Source organism: Capricornis sumatraensis, chromosome 17 (genome assembly GCF_032405125.1).
Source record: "Capricornis sumatraensis isolate serow.1 chromosome 17, serow.2, whole genome shotgun sequence".
Lineage (NCBI taxonomy): Eukaryota > Metazoa > Chordata > Mammalia > Artiodactyla > Bovidae > Capricornis > Capricornis sumatraensis.
This window is the reverse complement of record NC_091085.1, coordinates 14,858,450-14,872,457: the sequence shown is the minus strand read 5'-3', so window position 1 is coordinate 14,872,457 and position 14,008 is coordinate 14,858,450. Positions and strand designations below refer to the sequence as shown.

The 14,008-nt window shown below is 40.4% G+C and overlaps 1 protein-coding gene across 1 annotated transcript in view; it reads right to left on the bottom strand.

Moving 5' to 3' along the window:
- Positions 1-14,008, bottom strand: part of LRBA (LPS responsive beige-like anchor protein) — a 746,329-nt gene that overhangs the window by 39,244 nt on the left and 693,077 nt on the right. Inside the window, exons 49-51 of the mRNA XM_068990001.1 lie at positions 13,295-13,384; positions 8,733-8,925; positions 4,027-4,089 (exon numbers count right to left, since the gene is read on the bottom strand). Of these exons, the coding sequence (XP_068846102.1) occupies positions 4,027-4,089; positions 8,733-8,925; positions 13,295-13,384 (346 nt within the window). The remainder of the gene's footprint in view (positions 1-4,026; positions 4,090-8,732; positions 8,926-13,294; positions 13,385-14,008) is intronic.

Here is a 14,008-nt window from a genome sequence, read left to right as displayed (position 1 = left end):
TATATTCATTATAGGTAATAAGTTAAGATGGCCAATTCAATAGAAGGCTCAGAAAGTAATACGAAAGAAAAAAAGTGTTCAAAATACTTTCCAGTCCTCCGCTGGGATGCAGAGAGATAAAATACCCCTTGCCCTCATGGCATACAAAACATAGCAAACGTATTCACGTGAAATACGCCAAAGTTCTGCTGGTGTCTGACTGTACAACCTAACCATGTAAGATTATTAGATAACTGTTTGATAATGGGCTTCATATACTTTGGGGAGATTAATGGCCTAGAAAGTGATAGCAGTTGTAAAAAGGGTAGGCCTCTAGTCAAGAATCACGTGCCCCCTCCTTCCACACAAAGGGAAGTTCCTGGCAGGTGAAAAAGCTTTTGTGTATCATAGTATATTATGGAAAGACGTTAGCCTCTCACTGCAGTGAACCTGTGTGATACAATTAAATCTTTTAATTTCCAAAAACCTAGCAATTTAAAACAAGATATATGGTATTTTCTATACTGGTTACTACAGTTCTTCATTTCACATGAAAATTATAAAAATATCATATTTTTGTTAGTGTTTATATGACTTTCGCTTATATGATATATAAACTTTCACTGGTCTTTTGGGCATTATTTCCTGAGTGAGTGAGTGAAGTCGCTTAGTCATGTCCGACTCTTTGCAACCCCATGGACTGTAGCCTACCAGGCTCCTCCATCCATGGGATTTTCCAGGCAAGAATACTGGAGTGCGTTGCCATTTCCTTCTCCAGGAGATCTTCCCGACTGGGAGGACCTAATTTGACAGACCTGGACATGTATAGAATTTTGAATTGAATGACCACAAACTTGTCATGGGTAAAGGCTGATGCCCCTTCAGCATTCAGATGAACTATTTTCCAAATAAGTGATTACTGATAATTTAACACTGCAACACCTAATCTATCTGTCCGTCCATCCATCCATTGAGTCTATATAACCTATCCTACAACTGCCTTTTCTTTATCTTACTGTTTTCTCTAGTAAACCTCATAAGATTCAGTACTGAAAGTATTTTTATTTGATGAAAATTAGGTATATTTGTCTAGATAAGCAGTCTACAAACTGGAGCATGTATACCCTTGTTGGGGGGCGGCGGGGGGTGGTATAAGATTTCCCAAGGGATACACAGGCACAGATGGTTTTCAGGGAATCAATTTCTGGTTCCACAACTTTCATGAGTTCTCTAGCTTGAAACAGCTTTGCCTGAGAACTCTCCTGTGAGTTTTCCTTTCCTACCTCCCTTTTTGCTCGCTCGTCTTCCGCTAGACAGAATCTTACTATGGTGCTTTACTCCAGGGTACAAAAATCTCTTGAGAGCCAAATAGAGAGACAATTCAAACTATTGATGTGATGCTAGAAAGTGAATGCCTAGGTATCACATCATTCTGCAGGGCAGGTGGTTTCCAATTCACTGCTTTCAATAAATGGAAGGAGGATCTAATCACGCTGTCAATTGATAGATCATTAAAAATAAGTTTCAGTGATAGATTGTTAAAATGATTATTTAATGATAAAACATAAAAGTAATCCTTAACAATATGTCACTCTATGAATTTTGTCATGTAACTTGGGAAGAGTTTGAAGATTTGAATGACATTGCTAAAACAAAACTCTCTCCTTTCCCATCTATCTTCTCATGTGAGTAACACTCCTGAGAGCATCCATCTATAAAAAACGAAAAATTAGGATAGAACTGTTGACAAATTCTGTCTCTTTCAGCAACAAATAATGTTTATCCATGAATACATGAACTATTTAGGGAGACACTCCCATTCATTAAAGCTGTATTTCCTATTTTCAATAAATATGTGTTGTGTATGTTTAATAGTACTAAAATTTATTATTTGTAATTTTAACAAATATGTATTAATATTTTTAATAACTCAATGAGGGTTAATTTTTTAAAGCTGGGCCTTAAGGTCACAGGAAATCTCAACATTTATATTTACATATATATTTTTATTGCTGAAAACTGTTTAATGGGGTAATCAATTTTCTACAGTTAAAATTGTGTAGGGAAAGCAGAATGAAAGTACAAATTCAAGGTAAGAAAAATGTTCAAATGGTAAAAATTTCTTCCAATGAATTTTTTAAAAACAGAAAAGGTTGACTATCAAGTGACTTTGATGTTTAGTGTCTGCTGGATGTATTCAAAATTTTACACACTATGCCAAAAATCATAATCTTTGCAACTATTTAAACGCGTGATGATATCACATTAAAATATTTTAGACATCAACTTAAAAATGTGTGAGAAGACACATGGTTTTAAACAACTACTTCAGGAGACACGGAACAGTCTGATGACCAATGGTCAGCAGGGAAGACTATGGCCTGAAGGCTGAATCTGGCTTGTGCCTGGGTTTGCATATGAAGTTTTACTGGAGCACAGCAATGCTCGCTTGTTTATATGTTATCTATGGCTGCTTTTGTGCTATAACAGCAGAGTTAAATAGTTGGGTCTGAGACCTTATGGCCCACAAAACCTAAAATATTGACTATCTCACCCCTTTCCCCCATGCCTTCTCTACAGGGTTACCATTTCCGAATTCATTTAGACTTTATACTATACGATATTCATTATCAAGTTTTAAGACAAACAATGATTCTGCACTTCAGAAACCAGGCTCTAAGTGGCACAAGAAATGGGTTTTATTATTTTCCTGACTCTTAGAACTTTACCCAAGTGGGCCTTTAATTTAAAAAAATATACATATGGCAAATCATATTACTCAAAGCAAAACAAGATTCAGGAACCAGGGTATTGGTTGTCTTTCATATAGACACTTAATTCTTAGATTTCTGCTTATATTTGGGAAAATGATAACAGACAGTTTAGAGCTTAAGGTTATTTTAGCTCATCTTGATAATTCATCTGCAAATGCTGGCCATTTAACTCCCCACTGAAACAATGGTGTTAGGGACAAAAAAAAAAAAAAAAGAAAAGTGACATGGGCACAAGGAGCACCTTGAATTTTAAAATAATAAATCCGCTTATTCTTACGGTTTATCTAAAAACTTAAAAATGCTAACAAATTCATTTGTGCTGGGGAAATATGACAAAATTACAAGCCAAACACAAACATCCATGCTAGCAACATATCCCTACAGCTGGGCAATTAGGTTTTTTATTCTAAAAGCTATTGAACAGTTATCTTCAATACCAAGGTGTACCATTCTTAGTGAAGTCACAGTTGAAATCCCCACGATAGGCTGGAAAATGCTAAACTAGAGATTTCAACTAACCTACTTAAAAAGCACAGCAGCAATTAAATATTCTAAGTCGTCTGCCGCAGATGCTCATTTCATCCCAATGGCTCTTTCTGGTCTCCTTCTACTTTTTTTTTTTCTCCCTGAACAAATTTAACCTCCAATGGCAATTTATTGGGCTGCAGGACCCTAGGAAAATGAATACAAATATCTTAACACTGCCATTGGCTGGGCAATATATTTCAACTTTGAAACTGCTCTGCAATTGCACATTAATCCCCTCAGACTGGAAGGAGGGTCCAGGAAGAAAGGACTGATCTCCTTTAATGATGAAACCCTGGCACTACAGTTTTATTTTTCTCAACACAGAGCTGCTAAGAACCCACTGTTATTATGAAAATTTCCCTAGCAAAGGAGCTCCATCACATTACTGGTGCACCAATTCATCATAACGTGCCTCGCTCCTGCTCATCAACAAGTCTGAGTGATGAAAAGATCCAATATTATCCTGACAGTACTTCATGCGCATTCTCAATCACACATTATTACAGCATCCATATTAATTTTCGGTGACACGCGTCCTAGGCCTGTTCAAATTAGGCAAACCAACGAGGGGGAGTTGATGAAATACCAGCATAGCCACAGCTCATTGCATTCCAATTTGCATGCAAATGGTTTATCAGGAAAATTCCATTCCCAGCAACCAGCAAGTGAAAAACAACTGTAATCTACACTTCAGGGCCACCATACAGAGCTTAATGAATCGCAAAGAGAGAAGGAAGTGACAGACCTATGAGAGGATCGATTTCCACTGGCAGCTGGTATGGCTGGTCTTGTACAGCACCTTGATGAGCTGGAATTCACAAAAGATAAAAAAAAAAAGAGAGAGAGCATTATTTTTCATATACTGAGCTACATAAAAATGCTTAAGTCAAATCTCATGTAGAATTGTTTCCAACCTCCAAATCTCTCAAGACAGTTTTGTGAAATTTAAACAAACAAAAAATCCAGGTGCTTCTATGGCTAGCTTATTAAACATTTATTTTAGATTAGCGCCGTTCTGAACATGTGCCATCAGCAGTGGCTCCAGTCCTAGGCCATAAGCTATAGCAGATGCTTGACTGGCAACCTCTGATGCCGCAACAAAACAAAATTAAGTGGTAAAGAGCGCTGAAAACAAAATGTGACAACCATCTGCTGACTGTAGCAAATACTAGCTTTTTTGTTACTTCTTAAAAAGGCAGTTTTGAATGCTGCAGCACAAAGGATCCACAAAAACGTCAATTTATGATGGAGAAAGGGAAAGCTCCAAGTCAAAGAACATTCAATGCTTCATCCATCACTTAAATCAATCAATTGAAAGTTGGAATAAAAATAAAGAAAGCTATCTGCAGATAAATGTTTTAGTTAAATGCATTTGGCTGAAATGTTTTCCTGAAGATTTGATTGCGGTTGAAAAAAAACTTTTATTAATATTTAATATTTCCATGGTTTCCATTTAAAAATAATGAGAAGCAAATGAGTAACAAAAATCAATCCATACTAAGGACAGTTTGTTTAATTTTCAAAATGGTTTTAAGGATTCAGAGGTACCTATTTTGTGATGGAAAAGAGATTTTATAGGCTGCAGCCCCGTGAAAGGTAGAAGGGTTTTTGGTGGATAAGAGGTATTGTAGGAAGCAGGACTGACCACTGGCCACTTGTGCAACCTTGGGCAAATCATAAGCTCCAGAATGAAGGGTTTAGAACAGATAACCTTTTCAGCTTTGTAATTCTGAGAGTTAAATTCTTGGTCCTTTTCCAAAAGATTTTCCTCCAATGACTCAGCCATTCACTTTGGTCAATATCTGCCTTTTACAGACTCATAAGCATTTTAACTACTGCTTGGTTGGTATTAGAGCTCTGCTTAATATCATCAGATTCTAAGATTAAGATGATATTAATATCATCAGATTTTAAGACATCTGACTGTCCTTGAGGGGCTGAAAATAAAAATGGCATACATTCCAATGTGTTCATTAGATTAATTTTAAAATCATTATGTCAGCATTTCCGCTGTTAGTAAATACCAACTTTTCAAGGCCTTTTCAATGATCTTTTGGAAGATCACTAATATGATAAAATACCTGAGTATAATATTAGCACTAAAAATTATAGTTGAGTATACATACGATATTAAAGTAGATGAAAAATGAAAGCCTCAGGACTCCCTCTTTCGCTAAAGGTATTGTTTTTGCTGATTACAGCTCTGCCGGTAAGGAAATCACAGCACACAGAGACTCATCAGGGAAAAGCTCAGCCTCTGATTTACCAACACAGCATTTACTCCAGCAACTCCAGTGCCCATCAACACTAATACCCTGAGAAGCTGTTTCTATGTCTTTAGGAATCTGGGATCACAGAAACATTAAAACCAAACTGTCAGTGAAAGAGATTTAGCGGGTAAGCTATTTTTGGTGATGCCTCAAGTTCCACTTCTGCCGCTGACTGCCTGTGTGGCCTTTGGCCAGTCATGTCTGCTCACTGTTTCAGGCTCCTGCTCTGTTAAATGGGTTAGGCTGAACCTCATGGAATCACCAACACCTGATGGCTTGACCTATTAAAATGGCAATTTTGTATGGTTCAACCTAAGTATAGAACCTACATCTTAAGGCTGTCGAGGGGATTCAGTGAGTTAATAGATGTGAAGCGATTAAAACAGTATTCAGAAGCTAGAAAATGCTCTATGAAGGTTAGGTGCCATTATTTTATTTTTTCTGGATGTTCCTCAAGGCCCCTTGAATGAGATGGAAGGATAAAGATGATTTTTTCTCTAAATCAGGACTCAAGACACTACATTGACAAGAACTAGCTGTCTTATGAATGAATTATGGGAATCAGAGACTATCAGAAAAGAATCAGAATCTAAACTAAAAAAAAAATAGTGTAACATGAATTTGATATTCACTGAAGAGACTGTTAGGAAGTTTTGACATTTGTTTCAATCACGGCACACTGACAGGTAAAGGTAGCAAAACGTAGGATGGAAGATCAGGTATGTTTATCACATACCTGAAATGAGGCACAGATTTAATAAGATGGACACTTAACATTTTTAGGTGTAGGTGTACTGAGAATTGGGGAGCATGTTGTAGAAAGAGAATCGCCTGAGTTTTTCCATACGCTATTATTCTTTGCATTATCTGATGAGGAGTGGCCGCATCATATTATAAAGCCAGAGGACAGGGACAAAAACCACCAGTGACGCAAGGCACAGACCCAAAGAAGGCTCAATGGGGAGGATTCAAGGCAAGGAGCTGGCAAAGCATACGCCATCTTCTCTCCTCATATCTTACAGAGAAGCGAGCCTGGGCTCAGAGAAGTCGGATGTCCCATATGGGGCATTCCAGCAGAAGGAGGCTGCCCCTGAATCACTTTCCAGGTCTAGAGGACAGTGGCGAGCAGGGAGAAGGGCTGACCAGCAGGCGGTAAGGGCAGCCAGCCTTCCAGGCAGGGCCACGGGCTTGCTTCAAAGGGGAGGGTCAGGAGCTCAGTCACACAGGGAGGGAGGGAGCCTGGCACCTGAGGATCAGCCTAGCAGCTCTCTGGTGGAGCGAGCTCAGCTCCTGCTCACTGCTAGGCTAGATGAAAGCCAGGAATGCAGAGTGCTTGGGGCTTCCTAGCAGCTGAAAAGGTTTGTCTCTCCTCACACGTACTGTCGCTCTGTTTAAACTGAACGAGTTCCTAGAGCTGCCACAGCAGCCACCCAGGATGAGCATCGTTGGGAGGGGCCTGATGCCACACACACTGGAGCTTATGCCAGGCTCTAAGGTAACTGCACACAGCGCACGAAGATGATCCTCTGTGTGCCTGACAGAACACACTACCAGCATCTTTTTCTTCTAATGAGTGGTATTTAGAGAAACAACAGCAAAAAAATCAAATTCATTAATCAAATTATAATCTTTAGTCCCAAAATATGTCATCTGCATACACATTTACTGCTGCAAGATAAGTTCACTTGAAGAAAAGGAATAAAAGGACCTAGTGATAGAGACGTTATATGTATCTCAATTTTAACTTTCTCTACCATTTATAAAATCTATTCTCTAATCAAATATGATCATTCATTTCTAATGGCCAGGAAAATGGCTATATTTAAGAAATTCTGACACCAACCATGGATTTTTCATAAAGGGTACCAAATTACCTTACTGACCATAGTTAGTTAGTATATCTAGTTTTCATTTGAACATCAGTTCAGTTCTGTTCCATTCTAAACATTCTAGCATTTAATGTGGCATGAGACCCTTGTTCAAGAATTCATATCTGTGCAACCATTTCAGGTATTATAATGGGTGGTGCTTTATGTACGCTTTACAGATTTAATAACAAGTTAACAGACTATTAAAGGCTATCCTTTCAAATTTCCTACCTAAAACAATGGCTTGGGGATAAAAACCCTATAATTCAGGACTGTGAAAGATTTTCCTTCTTTAAAAAGAGAATTTCTAACCAGTGGCCACAAGGAACAGTACTAAATGCAGATCCCAACATTCCTGTTCTAATGAGAGGCAATAAATCATGGAGGAATGATCATAAAATATGAGTCAGAAAACTTGGGTTCAAACCTGGCGCTGCCACTGAGTGCCCCATATGTGCTACTGAACAAGCCAGGCTCCCCGGGGCTCCGCATCTTCAGGGGTAGCATGTGGGTCTGGACAAGGCCAACTCTCATGTCTCTTCAAGTTGTGATGGTGTATGAGTCTAATGGTTATTTCAGTATCTTGCCCTTAGTCACCCTAATTCTTCAGCACTTAATGAAACAACAGGATATACTTGAGGGTTTGTAGTATTTTGGCTGTGTAATTTACGTGTCCTTTTTTCTATCACCCACAACAAAGAGTTCCATGCCCTGCATAAAAAGGCACACGGCCAACAATGAGGCGTGTATATGGAGCAAATGAATACGTGGGGAAAAAGGAGCATCTGATAAATCAATACAGGCTATTTATGGACATGACATGGAATGTTAGTGTATGATAATATTTATCTCCAAGGAGTAAAGACAAATCACTAGATGCCAGAGAACAGTTTGTGTTTTAAGTTTTATTATTAATACATGCTTCAGAGGGACTTCTTTAAACCTTTCCAAGTATTCAACATTTTGATTCAGACGAGTATGTTTGAAAACTAAAAAGCTTAAATGTTGAGATATAATATATTTAGGTGGATATAACAATGTATTTTGGATCCCTGATGGCTCAGATGGTAAAGAATCTGCCTGCAATGTGGGAGACTTGGGTTTGATCCCTGGGTCAGGAAGATGCCCTGGGGAAGGGAATGGCTACCAACTTCGGTATTCTTGTGTGGAGAATTTCATGGACAAGAGGAGTCTGGTAAGCTACAGTCCATGGGGTCACAAAGAGTCAGACACAACTGACTGACTAACACTTACAATATCTTTATACAGTGTTCAGCAGTTACTATGCCTTAGAAGGGTATGTCTTCACTTACCTGGAAGGTTGTGCCACTTGTTCATGGCAAACAGCCGGTTAGCAGTGACTGTGATCACAGCAGGAGCTGCCAGCCCAGGCTGGGTGTTGGCCGCCACGTGAGTGACAGGGGAGTTGGAGGGGAACTTTAGGACCATGATAACATCCTGCTGAGCTTGGTCTGTGAACATCAATGGACTCTGCAGGAGGAGATACTGTTGAGTGGACAAGACAAGATCCAAATAAACGAGAAGGGAAAGACAAGGAAAGACAGGAAAGAAAGAGGGTGTAGGAAAAGAAGAGGAAGACCACGTTAACCCAAGTTGCAAGTGAGAGCACAGTGAGCAGAAAGGCTCAGAGAAACAGCAATTAGGATTTGTCTGGTTTTCACACGTCATTCGTTGAATTTCTAGGTGACTGAAGCAAAATACATGAATGGTCACTTTAAAAACCCATAAATTTTTATTAACTCTCTTCCCCACCCCATTCCCAAGAAGAATTAAAAAGAGTGACTTGACTTAGATTCTAAATAGGCAAAGTATTGAGGATTGTGTTAAACCATGCCAACAGTTATTATGCATGAGATAATAATATGAGAATGAGACCAGGCCATAGACACAAAAGCCAGCCAAGGTAATCGCCAAAGATTATCAAAAGTTGTGTTGAGTCAGTATGAGGACTTTGACAACTAAATAAAGAGATAATTAACAAATCTATTTATGAACAACAGTTGTACAGCATACATTATTACAGTAGAGAAATAATTTATGAACGTGATGCACAAACTTAATTATAAAGGTGTTTCAAAGCAATGCATAATTAAGTGTACTTGTAGAAACAATATATTTATATAGTGTACCAAGTCATAAACACTGCCCTATTATAATGCGGATGCCACTGCTTTGTGCTGTAGCTAAGGGTGAACAGAAATACCTAGATGCCTCTCCTCTGGGTCGGTAAAGAAATGAAAGCTCAAGCCTTTCGATTTCTCCTTTGAAAAGCAAAATGTAACTGAAATGATACACAAAACACTGTTCTAATAGCGAGCAACATAATAAATCTGGAAGACTACTAAGGATTTAGAACATTCCTACAAACCATATGTCATAATCTGAGACATACACAACACCACACTGATTTACTGGCTTTATTTATACTTTGTGGTACTATGCTATCATACAGTAATTGCCCTGTGCATTTTCAGCAATTCTCCACAGCCATGTCTATCTTCTAATAGCTGATGAGTATCATTCAGAATTGAAACACCTTGATGAAGTGCTTCTGGTTGCTCTCTTATTGCCATATTTCAAAACACCAGGTATATATAAATGTGTAGGCACATATATTTAACACGTATTCATTCAGAACTGCTAATAAAAATTTAAATACATTTGCATTTTTATTATCAGTCCTTTTAAAAAAGTTATTAAGAGTACTTAGAAAAACATATTGCGCTAAGAATTCCTATTTGCACTCTTTGCATAAAGGTGTAAATAAAGGCAACTAATAAGCTACCCAGACACCCCTCTGAGCAAGTGGCTAAAAGCCAATCAATATTATGAGTTAATCCTCCCTGGATGCTCATTCAATTAAAGGTGTCAGTAATGCCTCATCTGATGTGGCCTCAATTAAATCCAACTATCTGATGGTGTGAAAGCACAGGGGGATACAGCAACAGCAGCAAAGGCAGACAGACAGGCAGCCTTCGCGGGCCTGCTAATTACTACACCTGGTGTATATTACGGCTCCTGCCCTCAACACAGCACGAGGCGGCCTTAATTTCTGCTGCATTTGTGTGCGTGTGTGTGCGCTGCAGTCATCACTGATGGGGGGACTCATCTGAATAGTAGTAAAAGCAATACACATTTGGGTCTTTGAGTTTCAAAACCTCTGATATCAGTAAGTAATCTTTGTTATCCTAAGAACCCCTTACATGGTTTTAAGGATTTCTGTGAAATTGTGTAAAAATGAGAAACAATGAGCCAACCACAAACAAAATTTCCTATAAGCTAGCTTTGATGAAGTCTGGAGAAAAGGAAATGAATGTCATTTCAGAAAACCAAACTGTGTTTTCCAATTGTGTGGGTTTAAAAAAAAAATATTTACCAAAGTCAATTTATAAACTCTGAGGAAGTCAGACGACAACATACATCATGAAGTCTCACTGAAAGGAAGCTGATACATATTTCTGAGCTTAACAGCTCATATTGTAAATACAATCAGGCTCAAATTGAATAATTCCAATGTTTATGCCCTTAAAAAAACACGGAAAAATCTCTTAACATATAGGAAGAATGTCTTGTGTACACAGTGCCTCTAGTGGGCCAACTCTTAGCCACAGGGCAAGGAAGTGCCCTCTTCCACAGAAAGCTGCAGACACCATATCCAGAGCCATTCCTGCATCCTGAGAACATGCTGGCTCTCCGGTAGTTCTGTGCATTTCAGCCTGATGAGAGCGCCTAACGGAGGCAAGGAGCAAGAAACTCTCTGGGGAGTGCCATCGCGTCCGTAGCCAGTGAGTATGGGATGAGGGGCACTAGATGCAAGAAAAAGCCAGCCAGGCATACTGGGTTCGCCCAGAGGGATGGTGACAGCTGCTGATGAGCAGGACAACCAGTCACGGGGGGAAGAGAAAGAAACCCTCATCAACCCTGCGGGCCCCTACCAGCCCCATCTGACATAGAAGTGGGAAACCACTATAGCTAGATTTCGTTCGGTTTTCCCAGATTACGTGTGCACTTGTTGACAACTCTGCTTTCTTTCTAACACACTTTTGTTTCCCACCCACATATGTGTAAGAGGGAAAAGCACAATTTGCACAGGTCTGAAAAAGAGTTCAGGTTTTCGATGCAGAGGATAAAGACAATGGGAAAGATGGCCTCCTGTCCTCAAATGAGCGTGTGCCGGCCCGGCCTTCCCACCCCCGGGACAGGAAGGCTGATCTGCCTCAGAGAGCCAGTCATCCTTTGGTCACGGAGAGCGGCTTGGCAGGAGGGACTCCCTCTTGGCCCCAGTGACCAAGGCCGTGCAGTGACCCAGGTAGAGAGTCAGTGGAGCAGCGGAGGTGCTTCCATTAGCCAGCACTGCAGCAGCCTGCGTCTCATTGACAAGCTATTACTAAAACTAATTCCAGTCCCCGAGCATAAATCATTCTTACTATTTTTATGCATTATCTTCCATTGTTCTTGCCAAATGTCCGCTTTCTGTGTTGTCTTTTCACTAAAAGCTACCCTTTATGCTCTTTTAAATATGATTTCCCCTGCTTAAAAACACTGAGGGGAAAAGGAGACGCAAATAAATGTTTAAATGTTTGTAGTTTATAGTAATGGTCAATTCATATCATTAGAGAAAGAAGGGGAAAAAAGACTTGGAAGAAGAGAGATGATGACAAAGATGGGAAAAGGGGAAAAGACACAAAGAAGAAGGAAAGATGGGAAGAGACAGAGAGTCGGAGGCAGAGAGGACCACATCTGTATCCAGGGCCCTGCTGGCTGCCCCTCTCCTTCCCAGCATCCAGCGAAATCCTACATTCTAAGCCCCAACATGGAATTAGAACCTATTCTAAATACTCATTGCATTTATGGAAACAGACTCTATGTCCCCGTTCTTACTTTAGAACAGTAATGAGCAACCTGTTCTATTGATGGACAATTCAAGAAAAAATAAAACACCTATAGCCTACACTTAAAATATTTTTATCATGCCATGCAGTGTGTGTTCCTATGCTGAATTCGTTTTGTCATGAAAGAATTGCCCCCTGAAATTTCAGGAAACATGAAGGAGGAATAGCCACAGGTTTTGCAGCTCTAGTCTATTTCCCTGCTTCTGATTCTAGGCGGGCCTCTGACTTGCTCTGGCCAACAGAAAGCAGCATAAATGATGCTGTGCAAGTTCAAAAGCAAGCTTCAAGGAGTCATGCGAAAGTGTTCTCCTGGAACACTGTGTGTGGGAGTGGCCTGGGCCAACCTCCGTGATGAAAGACCACATGGAAAGAGAGTCTCGCCTCTTGGCGCCTGCCGCAGCAGTGCACGAGGGAGGCAAGGGGAACGAGAAGAAATGCCTATCTACCCCTCAGAATCACAGGAGAGAAAAATCACCATTCTAGGCACTAAGCTTTGGGTATTTAGTATATCACACCATCATTTTTTTCCTCCAAGGTTCCTGACTCTCAGTAACATAGCCTATGTATTAGGATTACTTTCAAAATTCCCAAAGTGAAAACACTGGGATGTAAAGAATAAACACAACAGGAAAACTAATCTAGGCACTCGGAGGATCAAACCAGAAAACGTACCCACCCTCTACCACAGAATGGAGATATAAGACAGTGATGGAACTTTTAATTCTGCAACACAGAACATGACGCGCTGATGAAATACTGGAGCACGGGAGCAATGTCTGCCCTCCTTAAGAGTCCAGGAGAACAGGGAGTATTTGCTGGCTGCTACCAGGTTCACAAATAGTACATTAGAAGAACAGGCCAAGGTGTGGTGGAGAAGCTCAAGTACAACGGAAGACTGTTAAGAATGTCAAGCAGGGTCTCAAAGAGACGCAAGAAACGAGGAGAGAGCAGGCTGCACTTACCGCTTGCATGGCAGAACCTCTGGGAGGGTGGGGCTCTATGAGCAGCTGAGACGGTGTCTGCCCAAAACTTCGAATTTGCGCTTCCACAGCCTGAAAAAGGCACGGGCAAGTTTGAGGGTTAAGAGGTGCTAATTATAGGCAAAAGGACCACAAGTGTCCCCTGGAAATGTCAGCCCTTACTTCTGGCTTGTTTCACACTGGAAATCAACCCCGTGCTTCCACAGTGGGGCTGAGCACCTGGCCGGGCAATGAGGCTGAGGACGCTCTGCAGGGCCAGGGCAGCTGTGCCTCCTAAACCCTGCAGAACTTTCTCATCTTGCGCCATGATGGGAAACAGAAACCAGCTCTTACAATCAGAAATTGTCCTTTTTGGCTCCATCTCTATTTTCTTGCATTTTTTTCCCCCTGCTTGCATCATCCTTGTTGACTTAAGGCTAATCTTTTACAGGTACAGAGAAAACCAAGTGCTGCTTTGATTCTAGGCCCTATCTCACCCTGGGAAGTAGAAGAAAGAAACAGAGCACCTGTGAAAATCGCCTGACGCTCTTACTTTTGCCATGGGAAGAGCATTATTGTTGACAGTCTCTTTGAACCTAGGTGGATGAACAGCGAAGTAAAAGCCATATGCTGCATCCAAGCAATAGCCCAGGGACCGCGTGTGCGCTCTTTTTGGAAGACGTGCACCTACGCTGCTTGTTGCCAGCCCCTCACTCC